The sequence below is a fragment of the Coloeus monedula genome (genome assembly GCF_965178545.1).
Source record: "Coloeus monedula genome assembly, chromosome: 1".
Lineage (NCBI taxonomy): Eukaryota > Metazoa > Chordata > Aves > Passeriformes > Corvidae > Coloeus > Coloeus monedula.
The window spans coordinates 8,749,504-8,774,688 of record NC_138781.1 but is presented as its reverse complement, the minus strand read 5'-3'; the positions used below and the strand labels follow the sequence as shown (position 1 = coordinate 8,774,688).

At 37.3% G+C, this 25,185-nt stretch overlaps 1 protein-coding gene across 1 annotated transcript in view; it reads left to right on the top strand.

Annotated features, from left to right (window-relative positions):
* The window catches only part of PTPRN2 (protein tyrosine phosphatase receptor type N2), a gene marked incomplete at both ends in the record, with an annotated part of 647,832 nt that overhangs the window by 599,872 nt on the left and 22,775 nt on the right, over positions 1–25,185 (top strand). Inside the window, 4 exons of the mRNA XM_082298956.1 lie at positions 6,071–6,148; positions 17,999–18,118; positions 19,275–19,441; positions 25,094–25,147. Of these exons, the coding sequence (XP_082155082.1) occupies positions 6,071–6,148; positions 17,999–18,118; positions 19,275–19,441; positions 25,094–25,147 (419 nt within the window). The remainder of the gene's footprint in view (positions 1–6,070; positions 6,149–17,998; positions 18,119–19,274; positions 19,442–25,093; positions 25,148–25,185) is intronic.

The window sequence follows — 25,185 nt, the reverse complement described above, 5'->3', positions numbered from 1 at the left end:
TTTTTTTACAAAGGGTTGCAATCTTCCCTTTCCATCTAGCTCTTAATAAGGGTCCTTCTGCAGGGTTAGAAGGTATTTATCTTTGTAGTTTTCCCAGACTCAAGAGTTTTGTTCAATACAAGTCACACTCATGAAGCAAAAATTCTTATGGTTGTCTTTATATCTCTTACAGAAATACTTCTATGCCCAGAAATAAGTGGGTTCACAAGTGTTGCATTAGATTGGGACAAGTGCCCACTAAATTTCATAGCCAAGAAAAACTGCCAAGAAAAGTCTTCAAGTTCCTCTTCTTCATGGTAGGAGAGAGACCCTACAGTGAGGAGAGAAGTGCCACAGCTGACATTTGTGTAGACCTGCTATTCCAAGGAAAGAGATGCTCTATTTAGTTACATGAGTTTGTTCCACTAAGCCAGTAATCATTTTGATATTTTGAAAGCAATAGATCAAAGTGTTCCCTGAAGGTGATGCAGTGGGAGGTTGATAGGAGGAAATCCCTGCTTTGCAAGCCCATGGTCTGGAAAGATTCCCTGCAAACTGTTGAATTTCAAACCAAATTAAATATCCTCAGATTAGCATAAACATATTTGTTAATCTGGTGTAGTTTTTGTGTAATGAGGTAGAATATAGGAGTGGCAGAGATATCCAGTCTCTGTTCTCCCCACTTCAAATGCCTACTGCAATATTGTATTGGGCATTTGATTCTGCAATATTTACTGTGGTTATACAGAGTTGGACATATGTGTTATTTCTACTGCTTTTTACCTGAGATCTTTTCGGGTAGCAGGCACACATTTAGTCAGTGTCTTTGTAAGCACACAGTAGATGTGGAATATCAGTACAACTGCTTTCACTCACTCTTGCAAAAATCCTACCGTTTCTTTCCTTCAGACTGTTTCAACTTAAATAACCTCAGTAATTATCCTGTCAATACAGTGATGCTCCTGGTGCATTTTCTCCTTGCAGTGCCTGGGTGAGGAGTGAGCACTGCTGTGAGATGAGCATTGATAGCACAGGATCAGTATGGGATGAACTGACTGGAAGAAGCTTTTTCCTCCCTGTGTGTGGGAGCTGTCTGGTGCAGGAAGAGTATAAAATGAAGTAATTATATTTGAGCTTCGGAGAGGGAGGCTGCCAGTCCTGTACATGTCGCTGGGTATCTCCAGCTTCTGGGTCAGTGGTCCAGTCTCCAGCTGGGGCTCACTCAACCTTCACTGAAGCCTAAATGAGTGCAGCAGCACACCATAAAAAAATCCCCATGCTAGACAATGAGCTGGCCACCTGCCCACATGTTTCTTCCTTTTAAATAATGCTTCTCCCCCTCAACACCTCAATACTTCACAATATGATGTGAAAACTGGGGTTACATTGATGGCTTCACTGCAACTGGGAATGGGTGAAGAGAATCAGGAGAGATTTAGTCCAAGTTCTTCCCATTTGTCTTTAATTTTGCTGTAGCATGAGGCCAGGCTAAATGAGTCCTTAGGATAAATTTGCACGGTAAAAGTGAGGTAGAAATCTGTTTCCCTCCTCTCTGAAATAACATAAAGTACTATGATAATAACTCTGGTATCGGCAGCTGAATGAAAGGCTTGCAATTACAGCACAAGGAGACTCTGACTGTGCAGAATAAAACTGTGATAATTACTTCTGTCATATTTGTACTTAGTCCTCATTAAATTTCAGGAAAATCATCCAGTAGTAAATAATGTGCAATCTTTGCTTTTAAATCAGAGGTCATGAAAGTAAATGGGAAATTCTGTTTTTCCTCATAGGGTGTGTGAGAGAGAAAAAATCCCATCAACTACATTTTAAAACTCAGTTTGCTTATTATTGAAGACACCAGACTGAGGAATGTCATTAGCATGACAGTTTGTTCAAATACAGCATACAAATTTCATCACCAAGAATAGACTCTGAAATTCATAATGGCATAGGCAACCAGATTTGCTTCTTTCATTCCATTAGAGGCTTGAAAGGAAAGATTTAAAAAATTGTTTTAAATTTTAATTCAAACATGAAGATGAGGACTAGTCTACCTTTTTAATTTTAATGCTTAGATGAATGTGATTACAAAGTTCATCTGCATTTGCTGGATATGCTTTCTTTTGCAAAAACAAATACACTTTTTCTTCTTTTAGAGACTGTCTATACTTTGTGTAATAAATACATACATGGAAGTAGATTTTGTTGGTGTTGTAGACACATTAAGTCTGGAAACCACACAGAAGCTTGCATCCATACAAATTTTTCAAGGCATTAATCAGATTTCAACTTCCTTTCTGTCACATTTGTTCTACACTGGATTTCATTCTGATCTCATCATTCAGGAATATTTCAGATGGACTCAGAGGATTTAGATGAAGGTAAATATGGTGTGACTGAGACCACATCTCACCCAGCATCTTTCTAAGTGGAAAGTAAAATCTGACAAGCTGAGAGGGAAGGTAAAAGGAAAGAATGAATCACTGTTATCCTTTACATGATATTTCAAAATGGTCATTGATGCCTATTGACACTTTAACTTCAGTTTGCAGTTTTACAAGACTGCTTAACAAGAATCTACATGTACCACTGTCAAGGATTTGCTCCCACAACGTATTGATTTTTCTGTATTTTGTCAGCATTATCAGTGAAATCGTGCAGCAGCACAATCTCTATCTAAAAACTCAACAAAATTCAGCATTCTTCAGGGAATCCTTGCAAAGTCTTAGAATAAGGCAGCTGGATAATAGAACTCTTGAAGGAAAAAACAACAGTGTAGCTTTTATTCTGTAGTAAAGCAAAGGTGGAATCCTTGTCTGATATTAACAAGATGCGACCAGTTATGATAATGTTCTTCATATATCTTCCTACTCTAAGGTACTGTAAGTCAACATATCCTACAAAGCCCTGTAGGAAAACAGAAGTTGTGCCATTAAAGTTTTTTCTACTTTTTCTTTTCCAACAAGAAATCTCAGTGCTCGTCCTTTATCTTTTCATTTGCTTTTGATACTGGTAGTGACAGAAATCAGCACAATCAATTGCAGGGCCAGTTATAGTAATCCTTGATCCCTAATATAAAATCATGGAAAAATAGATTGAAACATTATCACCAGACTTGCCTTTGCTGTACTGCAGCAGAAAATGAGAATTCTACCACAGTAGAACAGTTGTAATAATTGCAGCTTTTTCTTTCCAACAATGGCTATTCGATCCCATTCTGATGTAAGCCTTGTGAACTTGGTGCTTTGATGGGGAAATAGAGGGAAAAATCCTGTTCTTTTTGAACAATTACTATTAGGGTGATTTCTGAAGGTTGTTCTGTTGTAAAATGTTAGCAAACAATCAATTTTTGTTTTAATACTTGATTGTATGGGGTCTGGAGTTCTCCATTCTTCTCTGGAGAATACATTTTCTATTTTATTTTCATGAAGTGAGGAATCTGAAATCCTTGAAAGACGATAATGACTACTGACATTAAAAAAAAGGCCTTTTACTTGATCCTTGATTAGTTAGTTTAAAGCCCATTACTGACTTTATTTTTTTATTCAAACTTCTGTTAACTTTGATAGATTAAGATGCCCTTGGTGTTCTTGATGACCTTGAGAGAATAAAAAAGAATATAGCAAAAACATTCAAGAACTGTCCCTTGCCACCACCTACTCACATTAAATTGAATGTGACCAGACTAGGGATTTTTCACACTTTTCTTGAAATACGTGGTCTTTTAAACAGTGCATGTAATACAAAATTGATGAAACCAGGAATTTCATTTAATTAGTTTAAACTTTGCTCTTATTTTTGTTCAGTTAAAGATCATTTAATAGTGTGATAGCATTTTCTGCCATTTTCTATTTGCTCCGAGCAAGAAGAGTTTCTGCTCATAATTGTTTTTTGTTCAACACAATGTGCTTGGAATGTAATAATTGTAATTGTCTTTTGAATTATTGTTAATCTGCTGATATACTTCACTAGTCTGTGCTTATTGTAATGTTTGCCACGTTCCAACAGCACCTTTGTGACAGAGGTTGATTAATGCTGAAATGCCAAGATTGGCCTATTCCTGATTTATCAGCTGAATGTTGAGAAGTATTTCCTCCATGACAACACTATTTGCATCATCCTTGATTTCTTCTGCCTTTGTTTTCTGGAACATCTACATTAAAAAAAAAAGTTAATTTTAGAAGATTTCAAAATAAATTATTATTTTTCTAAAGTTTGATATATTTATTGTTGGTTACATCTCCAAGCCAAGCTCTTGCCTGTTGGAGAAGTGACATCATTTTCAAGTGGATGCAGCCCACAACAATTTCCACTGGGAGTAGCACATCCTCCTTGGTGTAGATCAGTTTTTCTAAGGTTTCACTGCACATTTAAATCCTGTAGATCTTTGGGATTCAAAACAAAACAACAACAAATCATTTCAAGTGTAATAGAGAATACAAAGTCCCCCATTTTTAAGCTTGACTTTGCTTGATCACATTTGCTGTTGTTTTCAGCTGTGTTTAGTTCAGTGTCTCAATTCTTACAAAACAAAAACGAACCCAAGAGCAAACAAAAAAAGTTGCCCCTTCTGAAATGTTTCCTAAGGGTTTTTTTGTTCATACTGATTTCTGAATAAAGCTAGTTTTCCCTGATCTCAAAATACCCACAGCAGTAAATGTTCTGCTATCAGAATTGCTTTTGTCAAAAGGCAAAGAAAGCAAGGTTGAAGTTCCTTGTGAGCAATTGCTTGTTGGGAAGATTTATTTGCTGATAAGAGAAGCATCCCAATGAAACTTGGAATAAAATGATGGTATTATAGACATCCTGGTCAAGGTTTTTTCTAACAATGGGTGGTGAATCAGAAGCAAGCTTTTAGTCTAAATGGATTCAGTGACTTTTTACCTGTGTTGTTTTGTCATGGAGAATTTTAATATTAAGTCCAGCTTAATTATACATCAGAAAATTAGAAACATAAAAGTGATCTCTTCCTTTTTGCAACATTCATCATATTGTTGTCCTGTTAGAATAACTTACATCTGTTCTTTTATGGTTCTTCCCTCTTTTATGTTGCACATAATTATGAGGTGCCTTCTTTTACGCTGACATGTACCATCACTGAAAATTTTGATAGGCTATGAATAAATTCAGGAGATGCCTGTTAATGCAAATGTGACTCACATTCATTCTTATTCAGATCCTTACTTATAGAACAGAACTGTGTATTGAGACAAATTCTGCCTTCAGCTACATGGGTATAAGTTAACTCTCACCGACTTCAGTGTCACTGAGTCACACCCACACATCTCAGAGCTGAAATGGGTCTCTTTTCTTTATGTTCAAAGTTTTGTCTTGCCCAGTTCAGGGTTAGAATGAGTTTGTTTGTTTTTTAATCCTATCAGCAGATCTTCTTTTTCAGCAGGATGGGTCCTAAGATTTAGAACCAAGAAAACCACCCATCAGTTCAAAAACATTCATTGTAACACACTAATCCTATTTACTCCTGATGGCTTTGTTTCTTAGATTCTTTATTTTTTCTGCTCAGTGAATTTTCTGCTCCTTGAATTAAATGTAATAATTAAGGTCTTTAAGCAGAACTTCCTCCATTGAGGCCAAATCCATGCATTTAGATAAATCAGCTAACCAGAAAAAGCCAGAAACTGAATTTGTTCTCCATTTTTGCCGGTTTTTAGTTATATGTGCCCTTGACTGGCATGGTGGAAATGGAGAACATATTTAGCTGTGTGGAGCATTCTTAACATTCAGTGTAGAAAAATGTTTCAAATGGCTCCTGGGTTGCTATGAAACCACGAGTACTGATCTCAAATAAATGCCTTTGTCAGCCACCATAAATGATCTTACTCTGCATGTTGAGGGCATGGGACTCTGCTCATCATGTGTGCTGATATTCATCTGATGTCATCAGTCTTTTGGGGGAAGACTTCTCCTCTGAGCATACAAACAGAAATAAAATACTTTGCTTGCCAGTAGAGGATGGAGGGACACGATAGTCTTTTAGGAATCCCTTGTTCTGCCCTCGCATACTTTCTAACATTGCAAGGGATTTCCTTTAAATAAATCCAGTCTCTGTTCTTCCTCCTTATTCCAGATGGACCATGACCCCCGAAACCCTGCATATATTGCCACCCAGGGCCCTCTCCCTGCTACTGTTGCTGACTTCTGGCAGGTAAGTTAAACATCTCTTTGAAAACTGAATTTATGTCACAAGTTTTCCTGTGCTTCTTGAAATGTAATTTGTATAAAAATATGTTGTGCTTGAGTCATTATAGGTGGAATAACCTCAATTCAAACATCTTTTTAAAATCTAGTACATGGATATTCAAGCCATTTATATATAAGACAAGCCCTGCTAAGGAATAGTTGATCTGAAAACTAGACTGAAAACCTCAGGCCAAAGTATTCATATTTTAGTGCCAGGTCTCTGTAATTAAATTACTGCCAAGGATTCAGTGATTTTCAGAGGGCCTGACCTTCTGAAGAGTGTAGCCACAATTCATTGTCACTCTCCAGATCAGAAAGGACCGAACACTGAGTGCCATGAATTTTCCCATTGAAACCTATTCCTCACATGTCGCAGTTCCCCAGTATGCTTAAATCCTTACCTTTTCCCTACCATAGGCAGTCAGGACCCAGCTTCATGAATTTAAGTAGGGGCAGAATTTTTTGCAGTATTGGGGCTAAATGGAGTAGTTATTGATGCACAATTCGGAGTTTACGTGGCATACAGGTGTTCTAGTGCTGGTGCAGCTCTCAGTTTTGGACCTACACATGTTGCCAGGGTAGATGTGTCTGATGGTGTGATGGATATATGTGTTAGATACTCCTTTGGAAGTACAGAAGCGTGTCTGAAAGTTTACAGAAGCTGTCTGGGGAGGAGGCCAGCTGGGGCTTATTATCAACATGAACATATGTTTTTATTTTTTGTTTTGCATTATGAATTTAGAGGTTTTTGTTCTGAAGATAGAAAATGTCTGTGTGACAATTTCAGAAGTATCATTGTATTTTAAGAGCTTGCATCAGTTGAAATAATCTCTTCATCTGCATCACCTGACCTATCATTAGAAAGTATTAAGTGATCCCTATGTCACGATTTCCTACTTTTTCTGATGAGAAATCAGGACATTTTTGAAAAAATCATTGAATTTTGGGGGTGTGGATATTGAACTGCTCAGTCCAAGATATTTTGGGACTGGTTTCTAGAAGGGCAGAGCAAATGCTCTCTGCTTGAAGTCAAGTGAGCTTTTGGTCTGGATTAAATTTGCAAGTAACTTGTGATTTTTGTCTTCCCTATTTGGTAGTTAGCTAGAATTGAGAAGACTGATCTTTTTTACTTGGCACGTGGATTCTTTATAAGAGGCATGATACTTGAGGATGTATTTGTTAAGTTACACAAGTTACACATGGAAAGTAAAATAGTTTATTAGCTATTCTTTAATGACATTTTATGATTCCTAGGGCCTAGGTTTTTAATTGTTTATTTTTGCATATTTGTATATCTACATTTTGTGTACTTTGACCTGTAAATGTCCCTTTACATGTTGAAAAATATATGTTCTCATTTTTAAATGAGGCATTTAAAAAGCCCACTTTGTATAAGCATTGCAGAAATCAGAATTAATCATACAAGCATAATATGAAGGATATCTTTTGTTCTTCCCCCCCACCAGTTTGAACAGTTAGGCAACCTGCCTACATGGTCACAAAGACTACAACTGAAATGTTGTTTCTTTGTTCTGTGATCCAATCTTCTCCATTCCAACCTCATACTCAAAAGATCTCTTTCTCTGCTTCCTTTCCTCATGCTATTTTGTGTGCTATTTTGCTATTTTCTGCTCTTTTTGCTGGTTCTCTTCCCAGTAATCCATCAGTGAAAGTTCACTCCAGCTCCCCACCAGATTTGCCATAAACATCTCCTCAGAAACCATTTGGTAGCTATGGTTCAGCTTCAGTTCGGGTGTGGCTGTGTCCATTTTTGATGTGATGCTCTTTTACTATTTCTTCTGTTAGGTTCCATAGAAAAGGTGTTTCCTGACACTTATTTTGATGATGTCTGTCACTTCAACATAACAATCTGCCTATGCCAGATTGGTCCAATACCCACTTATCTTAAACTTCCTACAGATCACATTTCAATGTGCCAGTTCCTGTCCCAAGCCTTTTACACAGCCCAGGGTATCGACCAGATGTAATAAACAGGCCCAGAGAGATGAGCTCCTCACCGAACACTGCATCCACAACCACTGACATGAAGGAGATCCAGTGTACCAGTCAAAAGCCATGGCTTGAAGATATTGCAGTTTATGTCCAGTTGCAGGAGAAAAGTTCAGTTCTGTTTTTCAACTAATAGTGCCTATTTTAATGTAAAGAATAGGAAACCTGAATTTGCTGTGGAAAAGAGTCTTCACTCCTGTCAGGGCACAATCCATTGATATTTACTTGGATACAGTTTTCTGTAGTTTATGGTGCTTCCATGATGCTGCCACCAGGGATTGTTTAAAGATTCAATTATTCATTCCTGATACATCTTCTCAGTGGTTCTCCTCCCTCTCCCTCCTCCACTTAATGCCAGCTGTTGCAGAGTTGTGTTGCTGTTTTCCCCTTTTCGTGCTCAGTGAAGCAGTTTTCTAGCTGATAGTGAGAAGAGTGACTTGACTCCAGAAAGATCTGGGACTATTCTGCTGTTCCTTGTCTAAATGCACAATGTCATGCTTTAGCAAGTCCAACAGAAACTCCTGGAGCTTGGCATCACTTTCCATGGCAATATTTACTGGATGTATTGCTTCTTATTTTTGCAGAGATTTAGCTGCTAAAATTCCCGAGAGCCAAGGTACACAGTGGACATCAGCCACTTCGTTGTGTCTTGGCTGAAAGGCTGCCCCAGCAAGAACCTGTTGTTATTGCTTCCTCTCCTGTAGGCATTTCAAGCTGACTTTTAGAAAATTTTTGTCTACAGAGCATTTGTTTTACTTGAAAGTGTAAGGCAACTTTCTTGGCATTTACAACACAGCTGATACCCACAATGAAATCCAAACTGCTTCTGATCTGTCCTGACTGTCTACACTTCATACTCACATTCCAGATATAGTTTCTAAACCTGCTTTCTCTTAACTTTCATTATATTCTCCCACCAATCAGTGACTACATCTACAGTAGCAAGCAGTCTGGCCCACTATGAATGGATTTGTGGAATGTCACAATACTTTGTAGGTTTTACTAAACAGATAATTTAGTTTTAGGTAATCTTTTTTTTTTTCTAGTTTTACTGGCAGGCCCCTCTAAAACCTGTTATGTTGATCCCATGCCCAGTATTTTAGTGCAAGTACTGTTAGACACTCAGCGATCAAATTCCCATTTACTGTATTCGAGTCGCCCAGATCCAAACCAAGATCATAGCTCAGTGCCTTTGCTTTCTAGGCAGGGCTTTTTCATACAACATTGATGATGCTTGGTCCAGGCACACATAGTTTAGCATTCTTAGTTCAGGTGAGCAGGTCCAAGCCTAGTACCACTATGGGGCTGAAGAGGCACCAGTTCCATTGATCTCACTAGAGACCACTTCTTGGAAGATTAGGTCTTTTGGGTAGGATGGAGAGGAGCAGGTATCATTCTTCAGTGCCACCTAACTTGAGCCACTAGAGTTGGCCATTAGTCTCAGAATTTTCTGTACAACTTTCTGTTCATTTGGTTTCCATGTTGACCTGAGAGACCAGCTTGATGAAGTTTGTCTTTTGTCTTTCGAAGGCACAATGTTTGGGTTGGAGATGGTCCAAATGCCTGGATATTGGTCATTTGCAAATGGTGTTGAAATTTGTGTATGTGGTAAGAAAAATAATAATAAAAAAGGCAATAGTCTCACACTGGCTTTTCAAATGGCAAAAGATCTCCATGGTTATCTGTGTCCCTCCAGTTTACTTCTCCAGCTCCTTAGATTCTTGGCATAGCTTCTCTAAGCCAGCAAGTGTCAAGTTAGTTCCAACTTTCCTGGCTTACCTATTTCTTTGAAAACTTTCTAGCCTGCAGGAGTTGTGATGTCAGTCATCTCATTGATCTGTTTTTCCACAGGGCTTCCTAATCTATCTGGATGCTCTGTGTTGGCGGCTCAAGCAGAGATTTCATCTCTGCCTGCTTGTCATCTCTTGGACCACTCTGGAAATTTTCCAGCCACTACTTTAATTAATTTTGAAAAGCCTCCAGCTGATTTAAGTCTTCTTTTAATTTTATCTTGTCTTGTTTTCATCTCTTTTTACCAATTACTATTTCTGAGAAATACATCCTTCATTGATTCTATTTTTGATCAGTGGGAATTCCACCTTAAGATTCCCTTTCTCAAAAACTGGATGACTGTCCTCACATGGTATTAATCCCTTTTTACCTGAGTGCTTAAACAATTTGTCAGGTCTCTGTGTTGTTTTCTTCTCAGCTGGAAAGAAAATTCATCCTTGGGACAGGGTTTTGCTTTGATAGAGTTCCATTTTATTTACAAAGAAAGAACAGAGTTTTATTTCCTTGAACAAAGACAGAATCAAATAACAGTCAATAACTTCTTTTTTCCAGACCTCATTCACCCAGTGTTTTACCCCCAACCTCTCTTTCAGCTTTTCTTCTACCAGGATCACAATGCTAGTTTGTTGAGCTGTGCTCATGGTTTCTTTATTCCTTTTACACATTTATGCTGCTTATCGGGATTAATCATCTTGCCTTGATTAATGCTCTCTCTCTGCATTAAGCATATCAGTTTCTAGAGAAACTCATGGGTCCATATGCTTCATGTTTCTCTTGTTTTTGATGATAACTTCTGTAATTTCAGTTATCAGGCTTCATAAAAGAGTTTGCTTGTTTCTTACATTTATCTTGAATGAAAGGTGATGATTTTGTCCAGCAGCTTCAGTGAGATTTCACTCAGCTCTTTCACATAGCGCTATTAAAATTCAACATCTCTTTGAACATAATTCAAAAGAAAGAGGATGTAGAACATTTCTGATCTATAACAAGTTTTCGCAGCAGGAGTTCCATGTTGTGAATAATTCTGGAGGCATAAAATTTTATTATTTTCTGTATGCGCTGGGTTATAATTCCATGAAATATTTGACATGAAGTACATGTCTTAACTTGCAAAGTATTCTAAGAAGCAAGGGATGATAATATGCAAGAAGCTGTTTCTAAGAGTTAGGATACTTAGAACCAACTGTCCTTGCACTGAAAAATTGTTCTTAATTATGCTGGTTTTATAAATTGCATGTCTGCTAAGGTTTGTCATCTCCAAATGGAGATTTCTGTAGGAAGCCTTAATTTCTCCCTCTGGAAAATACCCCATATCATGTCTTTCTTTCATAAATCTACCCACGTTTGTCCTTCTTTTCCCTCCTTCTTTTTGGAGGGAAGTGCATTTTCGCATTTTTTTATTTTACCACATCAAGTGAAATAGGGGGAGGGAACAAGCACTTCCTGCCATGTTTTAGTTGCCTTACAAAATGAACTCATATGTGGTATATGTATTTTTATAAGCATTTGTTGTGTCCCTGTGACATCCTCCCTCCATGACAAACATAATTAATCATTATCTGAACATTGCAGAAATTCTACAGAAGGAGTAGAGAAATGTGATTTTCCTCATTTTGCAAATGCTGAGTAAAATACAGAGCACCTATAACAGTAAGTCATGAGAGTAAATTAAATTTAGTCTATAGTTGTAGTTTAGACCAGAAAATTCCATGGGTTTTGGCTAGATAGATCTGTAGCTCAGGCTAAATAGATCCCCCAGTGCCTGAGTCCCTGAAGGGCTCCAGTTTGGCAAGGACGACTGAGCAGACACCGCTCATGAACAGCACCGAGTCAGACACAGGAGCAGGAAGGCAGACTTCAAGTGCTGCCCCTTTGTGGTTAGGATGCTCCTCTAGGAATCAGGGAAAACCTTCATCATCCTACATGTTCTGAATCAAACCCATGCTTTTCCTTACCCCATCTTTCCGCCATTATTTGTCAGTACATGAAATAATCTTGAAACTGGAAATGCTCTTTGCCCTCCTTGTTAGAGCTGCACATCTCTTGCTGACAAACAAAAAGAGACCACACTGGAGTGGAGGTTTGCATTGTTGTCGCTATAGTGACTGGGGAAACCTCATCTCTGTTCCCTTGATTATTTTTGTACTTTTATTGCAAGACTGTTAAATGTAAAGTGCAGAAGGTGTCCCAAGAGTAAAGTCCATTGCCCTAATATGAGCCAGGGAGTTCAACTGCCATTTGCTTTTCGCTGCCTCAGCCCTGCCTTTCTTATTCTAAAACTATTTTTACTTTTCTCCCTGTTCAGGAGTAAATTATCAGCATCAGTCCAAAAAACTGACTATTGGTTTTCTCCCAGATCACAACAGCATATTAAGAACTGATTCCTGAGTCGCAGTCTTGAGGACGTGATAAATCTTTGCATGTCTAATCAGCAACACTTGCTTCTCTCTTCCCGTTTTGGAATTCAACAAAAGAAATACAAAATACTGTCAGTTGATTGTTTCCTCTGTAAAAAGGATTAGTCATCAGTAGTCTCCAAGGGCAAATCACATAGCAGGAGACCATGTCCCCATAGCTGAATGAGTCTTCCAGCAAAATCAGTGTTCCAAGCCCATGGGCTGAGTAGGAACAACTGTACCAAACCCTCCTCAGTTCTAATTGCTGGTTTCTGTACTCCCAGTTCAGCACGTTTTGTGAGTGCTGAAATTAATTTACAGACTAAATTATTCTTCTGCATTTTGTTCTGTGCAGACACAGTGCTTTCAAGCAGTTTTGATTCCCAAGTTTTATTTTCTTTGCCTGGAATGGGACTTCCTGCATGTCTAATCAGTTCTCACCTTCAGAAAGAAGAGCAGATGAAAACCAACAGAAAGCAATTCAATGTGTAAAATATGCATATTTTAATTTAATAAAGGAAAAACAGCGAGGGAGACATAGGCACAGAACAGTAGCCCCTAGAGTTCTAGTAACTTGTCAAGCCATGAGAAATAAATATAGCATTAGTAATTCCATAAGCGTTCAGTGAAGGAGTCTGCTTTTACCACGCTCACTTCTAATTATGGTTCTGGTTGGAGAAGGTAGTTAGAAATGGTCCCTTAAAATTTGTATCCCTTTATTGTTTAGTTTCCACATTTTCAATACTAAAGGAAAAGCTAATTTCTGATGATTTTGGTGGACTTTTGCTCCTTAATGTGGCTTTGTCAGCAGTGCAACTCTAAACAGAGCTCATATTTAAATTATTTAATAATAAGGCTTGAGTTAGGAGTCTACTGAGAAGAATAAGAGCAGTTTATGTCTCTCTGAGAAAGCAGAAATTATTGCAACACATACAGTCATCTTGAGTTTGCCTTTCCCGCTGGCTTCCAAACAAGTGTTGCTGCAACAGCAGGGGACATAATACCATATATAAATACAATGTATTTATACATTTATACAGTGTATTTATATATGGTCCTCTCTGAAGACATTTTTCCATCTGCAGTCAGATACTTTTTAAATTAGGTACAGATTGTTGACCATTCATCTTTCCTTAAGTGTCAGGCACAGTTATGATCTTGCAAATGACAATTCTGACCTTGCCAGATTTGACTCATTTCATATTAAAATTATGTCATTTACAAACAAATATTTTGCAAAAACAGTTTGTATGACTTTTTGACTGGCATACGTTGTGAAGTTCTAGTTGATAACAAAAATCTAAATTTAACCCAATTTTTTTTCTTCAGTTAAAAGATCCCCATTTTTTTTAAAGCTTGTGATGTCGCAGCTGAGTTAATTATTTTCACAATATGTAATGGGATTAATGTTATCTGATGCAACAAGGGTTATTGCCTTGCTTTGTTGTTTCTTTAGGACTTGTGTTTATTCATGTTGAGTTTTGATCATTAGAAATTATTTGGGTTCTGTTTGGTGGTTCATCTGCTTTTCCAAGTCCTTGCATTTACCAATTATACCAATTGTATGGCAAGCCTAAAAGACTGAAAAGGTAAATTCTGTAGTTTGCTGGAGGTCTCTCCCAGAAAGCAGGTGGTGTGATTAGCATGTTATATTTAGTGAACTGGCTGGATTTAAATTATTATCCCATCTATTTTCTACTTTTAAGTCATTGCATTTTAGAAATTTCTCCACTAGTCTCCATTAAATGAAGAGTGTCTGGGCAAAGCTCATATCTTATCATTTCCCCATCACTAAAATGACAAAAATGACTGAAAAAAGAAGTTTGGGGAGAATCATTTATTATAAAAAGAAGCTTCAAATTGATGAAGTGTCTGGAAAAAAAGGGGGTTCATATTAACCATTTTATTTACAAGCTAGTAAACAAGGACATTTTAAAGTATAAGCTATCAAAAAGTGATGTTTTAACAGATTTATGGCAGTGTTGTAACACTGATTCTGCTATTTGTGACTTTGTTTTTCTCATTACATGAAAAACCAATTCTGTGCTCCTTTTCAAGTAATTCTTACTAAATATAATTCATCCCAATGTGGAAGCCCTTTGTATGGGGCTGGCAGTGCTGGATAACCACAGCATGAGGTCTCTACACTTGGTGGATTTCATCAACAGGGAATTCTGAGGATCTTGAATGCTCTGCTCATCTTTGGGTTGTGGGATTCAGCCTTTAATTTGAAGAAAATGAAATAGGATGGTGTTTTTCTTGTCCAAGAAGTGTTCTTAGAATGATACATATAGCAGAACCTCATTAAAGATTATTACTATGTTACTCTCTAGGCCTACAGGCTGAAGGTGGACATGTCACATAAAATTGTGCAGTGTCCTCCCTTTTCAGCAAAGAATACACTGCAGGCTCTGCAGTGAGCTCCTGTACAGAACTCGGGCTTTATCATTCCCATTCACAGCACTCCATTCAACATTTCTTCTTCTACTGACAGTATTACCATAAATTACAAGCAGGAACCTGCCTGTGCTAAGTGATTTAAATAAGTTTAGTTTTATATATTGCAAATATGTACATGTGTATATTATATAATGTATATATAGAAATATATTTAGTTTTTGTAGGCACTTGGAGTCTAAGGCTTAATTTTGCTGGGCTCTACGTAAAAAGAAAAGCTTCTGCCCTGAGGACCTGATGTTCTCTTTATTCTTCTATCACATTGTGCAAGCATGCAAAGTTCAGAAATATGTGAATTACTTCATATTTGGAACTGCACTTTTTCCTCCAAGTCCAGCTGAAATGTCTCTTTGGTAACCACAGGCGCTTCTCCAGAGGCTGTGCTGCAATTGTGCAGACCAGATCTGGGCTACCTGTTCTTTCTTTACCAAGACACATTCTTGGGGCCACTTTCTTGTTTGTGGACATGTCTGGACACTGAACACAGCCAAGTGTGAAGTGCTGGGAGATGCAGATTCTGAAAGTCCCATCAACTGCTTAAAGATGGGGAGGTGAACAGATGACAGCGTAAAACTCTGTGAACTGCCTTTGACTCATCCTGCTTCTGCGTTATTTAGAATGAAATACAGATACCAGCCTGATGTTCCAATATTTAAGTTAGCAAGGAAACAAAGAAAATGCTGTAGTCCTCCAGTCACAGGCTGTGAGCCTTAGTGAAAATCCCATCTCAGTGGTACACACAGGAGATTCAGGGACATTTGCTTGTAACAGGAATGAAGGCACTAGATTGTATTGCCTTCTTGATTTAGTAGATTTGACTTCTACTTTTCACACAATGACCTAAAAGAAATATTATACCCCAGAGTAACTTTGAAATTGTTTGTTTAAATTAACTTTCATTTGGATTTATGCTTAATGAAATCTTCAGAGATGCAGACAGCCCCTCTCTAATGAAATGCTCTGTCTTTGAACCAATGAACAGGGTTGCCAAACTGTAAGGATTCCTCTCTAAATGAGTGGGCTTTTATAATGTTACACTTGGGTGGCACAAGCAGAGTGCTCGATGATTAGTTTATGGTCTAGATCATTGTATTTTTATTACACTCATAAAAACTGTGTTTCTCCTCATTTTCGTAATGGCTTCAATGAGCTTCTATACCTTCTAGAGGCACATTAAATCGTTATGTGATGAAAGTACTGATTTAGTGGGGCTAGTTTTAAAGTAAGATGCATGTTTTGAATTCTTATCTTAGTCTGATTGCTGGCTGAAAAAGGTGAAACTACATTAGAATGAATGAAATCTGTATCATCTTCCTTACATATAAAGAAGGTTTCCAGCTGTGGCCTGGAACAAATGCAGTACAAAAAAGATAAAAACAATAAATATACATCTGTCTGTAAAGTGTCTATAATTTTAAAGTATGTTTAAATGGTTTTGTGGCATTGTGAGGTTTTAACATGAGGACGAGGAAATTACAGACATTTTTATTTTAAAAACCTTTTTAAGGGGTTAAAATAAAAAAAAAGATTCTTTTTAAATTCCACTGTATTTTTTTTACCCCCCTTCTTTTCAAAATGATAAATAACTCTATTCTGTGTAAATCCTAGATTCATTTCTCTAAATAATTCTAAGCCAGTTTTAAAAGTTGTTTTAATTATGTCGCAAAATGAAAAAAGGGAAGAAAAATGTTATTTGTTTCTCTATATGCAAGCTATTCTTAAAAGAGAAGACAACATCATTATCCATGAATGGGAAACCTTTTTATTTGATATGTAATTTAAAAAAATAATCCTTGAATTGAATGTATCATCTCATCTTTGCACAGTTTAGACAAAGGCCTTTTTTGTTGACAAAATTTACATGTCAATACAGTTGCTTATAAATATTTCTGTGAAATAAACATAACCCTTCACAAAAAGAGCAGTTTACTCTTCATTTAGTAATTTTATATGCTAGCAAAAAGACAATGAATGTTGTATGCAAATATAACATCAATGTACAGCATAATAATAACAGTTTTTAGTGATTTGCTGCTTGGTATTAATTCATAGGAGCCTTTTTGTTCAGCCATGGGCTGTGTTTGGAACAGAGATATGCCAGACCAGAGCAACTCTGCTTGTTTGCTGTTTCTGAGAGACATCCACAAATCCTTTAGTTGAGGATGTGCTTGATTCTTGTATCCTATTCTGTGGCTGGTCTAAATTATTAAGTGATCATGCTGGCAGTGAAGTTACTCTCTTTTCCTCTGTTCCTGCTGTACCTGTGCTCTGTGAGTGCACTGTCTGCAGCACAAGTTGGGCTTTCCTTCTACCTCCAGAAAAAAAAAAAAAAAAGAAAGTAAAAGAGGAAAACAGAACTAGAAAAAATAAAGGAGGAGGGGAGAGAAAAAAAATAAATAATGAAAGAAAAATAAAGTAGAAAAGAGGGAAAGAGAAAGGAAAATTAAAAGGAACAGAAAATGAAAAAGAAGAAAGGAAAAAGGAAGAAAGAAAACATAGCAAAAATGGAAGGAAAGAAAGAAGGAAAAAGAAAGTAATGCACATTTGCAACGAATCTTTTACAAATGTGCATTTGGAGGGATGATTTTTCCACCCAAAATGTTCCTGGAAAAACAGATTTGCTTTGAATTTTTCTTGCCTTTTCTTCATTATTGTTGTTCAGATGCAACTTTTATGATTGTTCCAGCAGTGCAGCATTTTAATGGCTTTTGCTACTTGGCAAACTGAAAAAAGACGTGGGGTTGAGAACACAAACGGGTTTCAGAACATGTGACTTTACTAAGTCTGTGCTGCTTTAGTGTTAAATATCAAATCTTAAATAGATGGGTGTTCTGCAAGCACCATTCAGTGTTCCTTTAGTGGATCTAAAAGTTTGACAGAAAAGCAGTTGAACACGGTATCAGGAGCAAGGAGAGTTTTTGTGGGTGACCTGAATTGAAATCACAGGAAATTCTTTAATATTTCATGGATGCCTGCAAAATATGGTGCCAGTTTATTCAGGGATTTGAAAGCAGCTGCAGAGTAAAAGTGTCTAATGAAAATGAAATAAATTTTCTGTGAATGGAATAAATTTTGATTGTGTGTCTGAGTGCAGTAATTATACATGTCACGCAGTAATTAGGCAGTCACAATGTGGCCACGGTGTCTTTCTTTGTCTGCAGATGGTCTGGGAGAACGGCTGTGTCGTTATTGTCATGCTGACACCCCTCGTGGAAAACGGAGTCAAACAGTGCTACCACTATTGGCCAGACGAAGGGTCAAACCTCTACCACATCTACGAGGTACCTACACAAAATATCTGGTTGCAAACGTGACAGTAAGTGCAGGGGCTGATTCCATGCGGGGCAGAATGGTGTTGGGGGCAATCTAACCTGGAGGTCGAGTGGAGGACTCTGAAATACACTTGGTGTGCCTTCGAGTAGTTTCACATTTGCAAAAAAATTGGAGCGCAGCTTTAACAGCAAGGTAGTTTCCACTGAATAAAATACAGTAAATAAGGAGTGAAATATTGCAATAGTAAAAGGGACAATAATTTTTGCATTTCGAATGTTTTTGCAACTGGTTGACATCTGAAAGCATGTATTTGTATTTATATTTTACAGGAAAATAGTATTTTTGGTACTAGTGAATTTTGCCTTCAGATAGCCATATGTAAATCCTTGTAGAAAAACCTCTATATTGCTGTAGTAATTAATCCTATCTATTTTTATCTCTTGCCTCAGTCACAACAACAAATATATATTTTTATTTTCTGCTTTGCATTTCTAGCCCAAAATATCATATCATGAGTTTTGTTGCAATTCAACATTGACAATGACTGTCAGATTTTTCCAGTGGTCAAGCTGTGTAGAGGAAGAAAATAATACCACAATGCCAAATATGAAGAAATGTGGAGAACTTGTGAAGAAATACTGTTATTTAAACTAAAATGGGAATAAAGTCATTTTCTGAAAAGATGAGCTCTGCAAATAAGCTGCATTTTTTAATGCTTATCTTCCTTCATAGCAAAAGAAACTGAATTTTCACTTCTCATGTGAATTCAACTCAGATTTTTAAGACCTCTGAGAGTGGCTTGGCTGATGCATTTGTGGGCATTTATGAAAAGAAAGCAACTGCCAGTCTAACACATTTTCAATACAAAATATCTTTTGTATTCACATAATGTTATAAATATTAAATTTAATGAAATTTCACTTTGCATTAAAGTTGTCAAGATTTTTCTTATCTTTTCAATAGCAATGGCAGCTAACCCCTTCCTGACAGCTACACTGATTGCTAAATCAATTTTTTCTTTTTTTCCCCATACTGGCCAATTTGCTAATAAAAATAAAATTTTCATGCAGTTCCTTCATCCCAGAAATCTTACACCTGCAATCCTGAAGACGTGACTTGCAACCAGAATTGCTGATCTCCATTTGTTCCTTCCTGTGGGTGTAGGTCAATCTTGTCTCTGAGCACATCTGGTGCGAGGATTTCCTCGTGAGGAGCTTCTACCTGAAGAACCTTCAGACGAACGAGACCCGCACAGTGACGCAGTTCCACTTCCTCAGCTGGAACGATCAGAGGGTTCCTGCTTCCACCAGATCACTTCTGGATTTCCGCAGGTAAAGCACAAAGTATGGCAGTTCATTTAAAACGATACAGATCTGAGGAACTAGACTAGTGCTTTTATTTCTCCTTTGAAGATTTTTGGGTTGAAAGGGGGCTCCTCAGCCTGTGATGCCACAATGCTAAACTAACAGAAGTATCTTCAGCAGGTTGATGTTTAGTGTTTTCCTCACACAGAGATGTTGCCTGGGTTTAAGACATCTTCATTTCCCATTTAGAGATCAACATCTTTCCTCCCTTTGTATAATCTTCAGTGCTTCTGTATTTCTTTGTTTTTCAAGTATTTATCCATTCTGCAACTTCCAGGCTTTTTTTGTGGCTCCGCTAAGATCCTTATTTCAGGACTCTCACAAATAAATTAGGAAGAATGAGCATGCTTGAAAAAAAGAATCACAATGGAGTCATATGGCAATAGCGTCATTCCCATGGGACCATTTGCTCATAAGGATCCAACAGTGAGGTCTGTAGACCTTTGGCTGCAGGAAGGTGGAAGTCTGAGAAAGCAGATGAAAATGTTGACAAAGTGTACCCTTTGGAACTTTAAAGAAAGTCAGTGTGGCTTTAAAATACAAATATACAAAGGCAAAAGCTGTGAAAGTCCTTGCCACCTTCTCTAATGTTTGCTGCGCCTATCTAAATTTTAATTTGAAAATTAAAGCCATGCATGATAAATACTGGAGCGAAATAATCTTCATTTGATTGCAAACCGTGCCCAGTGCATCACGTGTAGGTGTTAGCGTGCACCAGCTAATCCACAGCGATGCGCTTATGACTAATGAAAAGAATCTTCAGGAGGTTTGGGGAGTTGGTGCTCAATCCGCCAGCGGCCTGTGGGATCGCGTGTTCTTCTCTCTGCTCTACAGTATTATCTACAACCCCCCAAAGTGATTATAAGGGGCTCAGTGCTCAAAAGGTCCAAACTTGTTTCTTTCAATGAGTGCTGGGAGCTCTGACTGATGCCAGTCGAAGCTGTGCATCTGCACCCGAGGGGAGAAGCTGGCATACAGCCAACAGGAGCTGGTTGCACAGTTGTCTGTTGACAAAATTTTACCCTTAAAAACTTAGGACTAAATGCCACCCTTCATCCGCTCAGTATTCTTGTACGTATTGCAAGGCTTTTCAAAGCAGAGAGACATCTCACACGGTGCAGGTCAGGTAATGGAGTGCAGCTGCTCTGAGTCACTTGGAGCTACGGCTAGGTGAGGATGTAAGGATACACTACAGAGTCACAACACAAAAGCGGTAGTGGAGCAAGGAAGCGCAGCCATAGGATGGAGTTGAAATTGTAATTGAATTTTCAAGGTTTTCTTCTCTGGGTTCAACTTTAATATGATTTTTGTAGGTTGATTTCCTTTTGCTTGTGGTACTGAGGAAGTTGCCTGTAGTGAATTTCTGTAGTGAGAATTGTGAATCGGTTCCATTAAGCTGTGTGAGGCTGCAGCACAGAGCCAGTGCAGCGTCCGGCTTTGCTCTTTTCAAAGTTAGTGGGAAATCTGTTAGCAATTCTAACTAGAGCATAAATGAGCCTGTACAGCCAGGACATCTGAAGTTCAGAGCACCTCGCCTCTGACTAGTTTCAGTAAGGATTGAGGTCCCTGCGTGAGCTGCAGGATTAGATCTACAGTAAGTCACAGTTCACATCGCCAAGAAAGTGCTTCTTAGAGTGACATTGTGTAAGGGTTAAATAGCCGTGTTGAAGAAGTGTTGTGCAATACTTTGAAAAAGAAAAATGATAACTAGCTGAGAAAAGTAGTGGAGCTGCCATTCTTTGTATTTTAAGCCAGTATGGGAATGAACCTGTTAAGATTTAATTGAATTCTGAGTGTTCATTTCACATGTATTCACAGTCCAGTGTAGGGTACTGTAATCATTTGCTACGTGCAGATTTTGTACAATGAACTCATAGTACTGAATGCATAGTAAAATTCCGCCTGAAAAGGAATTTTGGCATGCACAATAGCTGGTCTATGAATCTCAGTTTTCTTGGTCATCTGATCTTCCTTTTTTTTTTCTTTTTTTTTTTTTTTTTTTTTTTTTTTTTTTTGTTCTCTTTTAATGACAAAAAACCTAATGCACTATTGCTAAAATAATGTATTTGGAATTCATTTATACAATACATGTTTTGCACCTGAAGCTTTCTATTTAAAGTACAAACTCTGCTGGATTACGACAGCTGAGTCATAAAGCCCCCAGAAAAATGTCTGACAGTGCTAGCATACTCTTAGTAGGGTAGTGCTAGGAAGGGGCTGCTCTCATTTCTTTTAATCTTATCTATGTTTTTATGTGCATTCAGTGTGTTTGTATATATATATGGATATGTGTGTATATTTATATATTCACATACATATATGAAATTAAGCATATACATAACCAACCCTCTATTTTTTATAATTCATCACCAAGAAAAATTGGATTCCCAAAATTACCTTGCCCAGAGTCTGTGGAAATATGGACCTTAAAATTTTTATTGAAGTAAATTTTGCAAGTCTCTTTGAAAACTGAAAGCTTACATTTCTCTTACTATGTATCAAACAGTGATTTAGATGATTTTGCATCTAGCAGATACATTAAACCTTGTTGAATAATCTATCATACTTTCATAATGTAGGAATAAATTGCCAAAAAGAGATTATTCTATATACACTTTACAAATCTGTACAAAAGACAGTCCCTGAGAGGTGAGGCTACTACGGAAACCACTGGTCAGTTTTAAATGCTTCTGGAGTCCTAATTTCATTTTGAACAATAGACCAATCATTATTGCTCTGGACTAGCTTGTTAGTCATGCACTGATATGTGTCATTAAATATTTCTTGAGCCCAGAGGGAGCACATTTACACTTTAAAGAGGGACTGCTAAGCTAAAAGATAATTAGTATCACATGTGAGGGCTTTGCTTAAAATATATATCTATTATGCTATCACTTCTCGCTGTGTGCAATGGCATTTACTAACACTGCTCACTTTAAAAATGGACAAATTCTTATTTTGCCAGCTAATTAGCGGTTGCCAGTGTCATTTTTGTGATGTTGCAGCTAGTAATATGAGCCCAGTTGCATAGTCACAAAAGTGATCATTGGAAACTGTGACTCTGCTGCAGGGACAATGTGGGAAACCCCTTTTCTGAGCCTCTAACGACCTCTGACCTTTGCTTGCTGATGGTTTGCATGATGATTTCTTTTTCACTCAATGAGCCAAGGGTTGGTTTGTATTACTAATCATTCTTTCTAAGTTAATTCTTCCTGTATTTGTATATATATATAATATATATTTTCTTCAACATTCAAGAACCTTGCTTACTGATGAATTTTCAGCTCACTCTCATTAGCCAGAACTAAGAATGAAATGAGATGTTGCTGCACTTCTAAATATTTTCATAAGCTATATATAGACAAAGCTATGAACCAGCTGGATTGAAATCCTTTGTTTTAATGTGTTTTCTGAAATGTGTGATAATGAAAATGTTTGAAACGCCTTCAATAAAACTGACAAACATAAGGTGTCTTTCCGTAACGTGTCTCTGGCTGTCTGATTTACTGAGAGGTCTGATAGATTTAGATTGAGTTTGTCATTGAAATTATATTAGGACTTTGGTAGATGGCTAGTCACAACATGCAGATATCATATTAGTGGTGCCACACTAGGAACAAAGGAACCACACAAGCAGAAAGAGAAACGGTAAATACCCCTCTGCTGTGATTAGCTTTTATTTTATACTATAAATGGAAAAACAACTCTTTACTAATGCACATGATAGGGGTGGGGGGAGAGTGACCAGATGCAAGTTGGGGAATGCAGGCTGACTGTATCAGGTGTTGGTACAGACATTTCAAATATAATTTACTATACAATACAAAAAAAAAAATCAATACCAGGCTTTATATCATATAGAAGGAGCTGATCCTCAAGATCTGACTATCAAGAATTTAATGGTTCATTCATGTGAAAACTCTGCTGCAGCCCAAGTCATTGAAGTTTTGCTTCGTACTACCTGCATATAGATGTATTTATGGACATATAAATGGTCCATTTAACTTCTGAAGTCATGTGCTTCTCAATGGCTTACCACTCATTTAATAAGAACATTGTTCTACTGCATTAATTACTTACATCTAGGGAATACAAATAGAGACAGAATGTCTCTGCAAGTATGATTTACATAGGTAAGCAAGAGAGTAAGAATGGTGAGAAGTTCCTGAATTCAAATGTTTAAAGGGAATCCCTACAAGAACTTAATATTGTTGTCAAGTTTGGTTAGAATCATAAGTAACAAAAAGAAGAATGTGAAAACATGGTTTCATAGGATATCACCAATACCTCCATAGCCTGTTTGGGTTGAGTTCCAGGTATCCCAACACCCTGTCAGAAGTTTAGGCATCTTCAGGCTATACTGTAAGCAGTGTTTAAAGATATGTGCATGTTTTCACAGCACAGATGTTAGTGAATAGATGAACAGCCAAGAACTAAATGATTCAGTAGGTTAGTTATGCTTTAAAATTCATAATAACATCACACCACTGTTGTCAAATTTCAGCAGCTCCCTTCAGTTTAGTGATCAGGATCCTGTGTAGCACTTACACTGAGCTGAGGCCTATTAGAGGGTCTGGGCACCCCTTGGAGGCTGCCCTATGAAATGATTTTATAGGACACCTTCTAGCTCCAGTAAACTCAAACATCTCATCAAATAATTTGAATGAAAGGTTTTGATTTCTTGAAGCAATGCTTTCCCATTTTAGCCTTTATTCATCTTGCCTTGTTAACATATGTGTGCATATTTTATGGGTTTTTGGCCTGTAACGTACTTGACATGCAAAATATATCCTAGAGCAAAAGACAGGGCTTGGGATTTTGGTTTTTCTGAGGCAATTTAAATAGATTTAAACCAATTTTGTGGGCTCTATTCTTAGACTGAGTATCTTGGTTTGCTTCAGCACTAGTTAATTCCTTCATTGAGTTTACATATCAGCTGACCTGTTCTGTGGCTATACTTTTATTGATTGATTTCACATATATTCTCTTGCCACTGAGAATGTTTAACCAGGAAGCTGTTGAAGACAACAAGGTGTAAATATTAAATATATAACCCTTTTGCAGTTGAACCAAAGCAGTAGACCCAAAGCTTACTGATGGGTTTAGTTACTTTTACTATGATAAGATTACATTTTAGAATTTTTAAGAAGCGTTTCAGGAGATTTGGCATTTGCCTTTCTGGGAAGAAGTGGTGTTACAAATCAGCACACATTGTACAAAGTGTAGTGGGATAGCCTTTTTAATTTTGTATTCAGTTTGATGCCCCTTGATATTTCTTTGAGCAAGCTCACGAACTCAAAGTTTGTTTCAAAATTAAAGCATCTCAAGATAATCTTCATTTTGGAGCTAAGACATGAACCATTTGAGAAAATAGCTCATTTATTTTGCCCAGACACCAGTAATAACGGAATGTTTTCTGGGATTTCTATGGCAGCAAAGCAGAATCAAACTTTAAACAAGATTACCTACCAAACAGCTTGTTATATTAGGAAACTATCAACCTGAGTATTTCTTTAAAGACAGCAATATTTGTGTTTTCTTACTGTTTATTTTTGACAGTTGGCTAAAGAAATAGTGTATAATATGCTTAATTAATTTTTTGTGTCTGTTTTATTTCAGAAAAGTAAACAAGTGCTACAGGGGTCGCTCTTGTCCAGTAGTTGTTCATTGCAGGCAAGTACAATTTTTAAAATAGCTTTAGAGAGATCTGT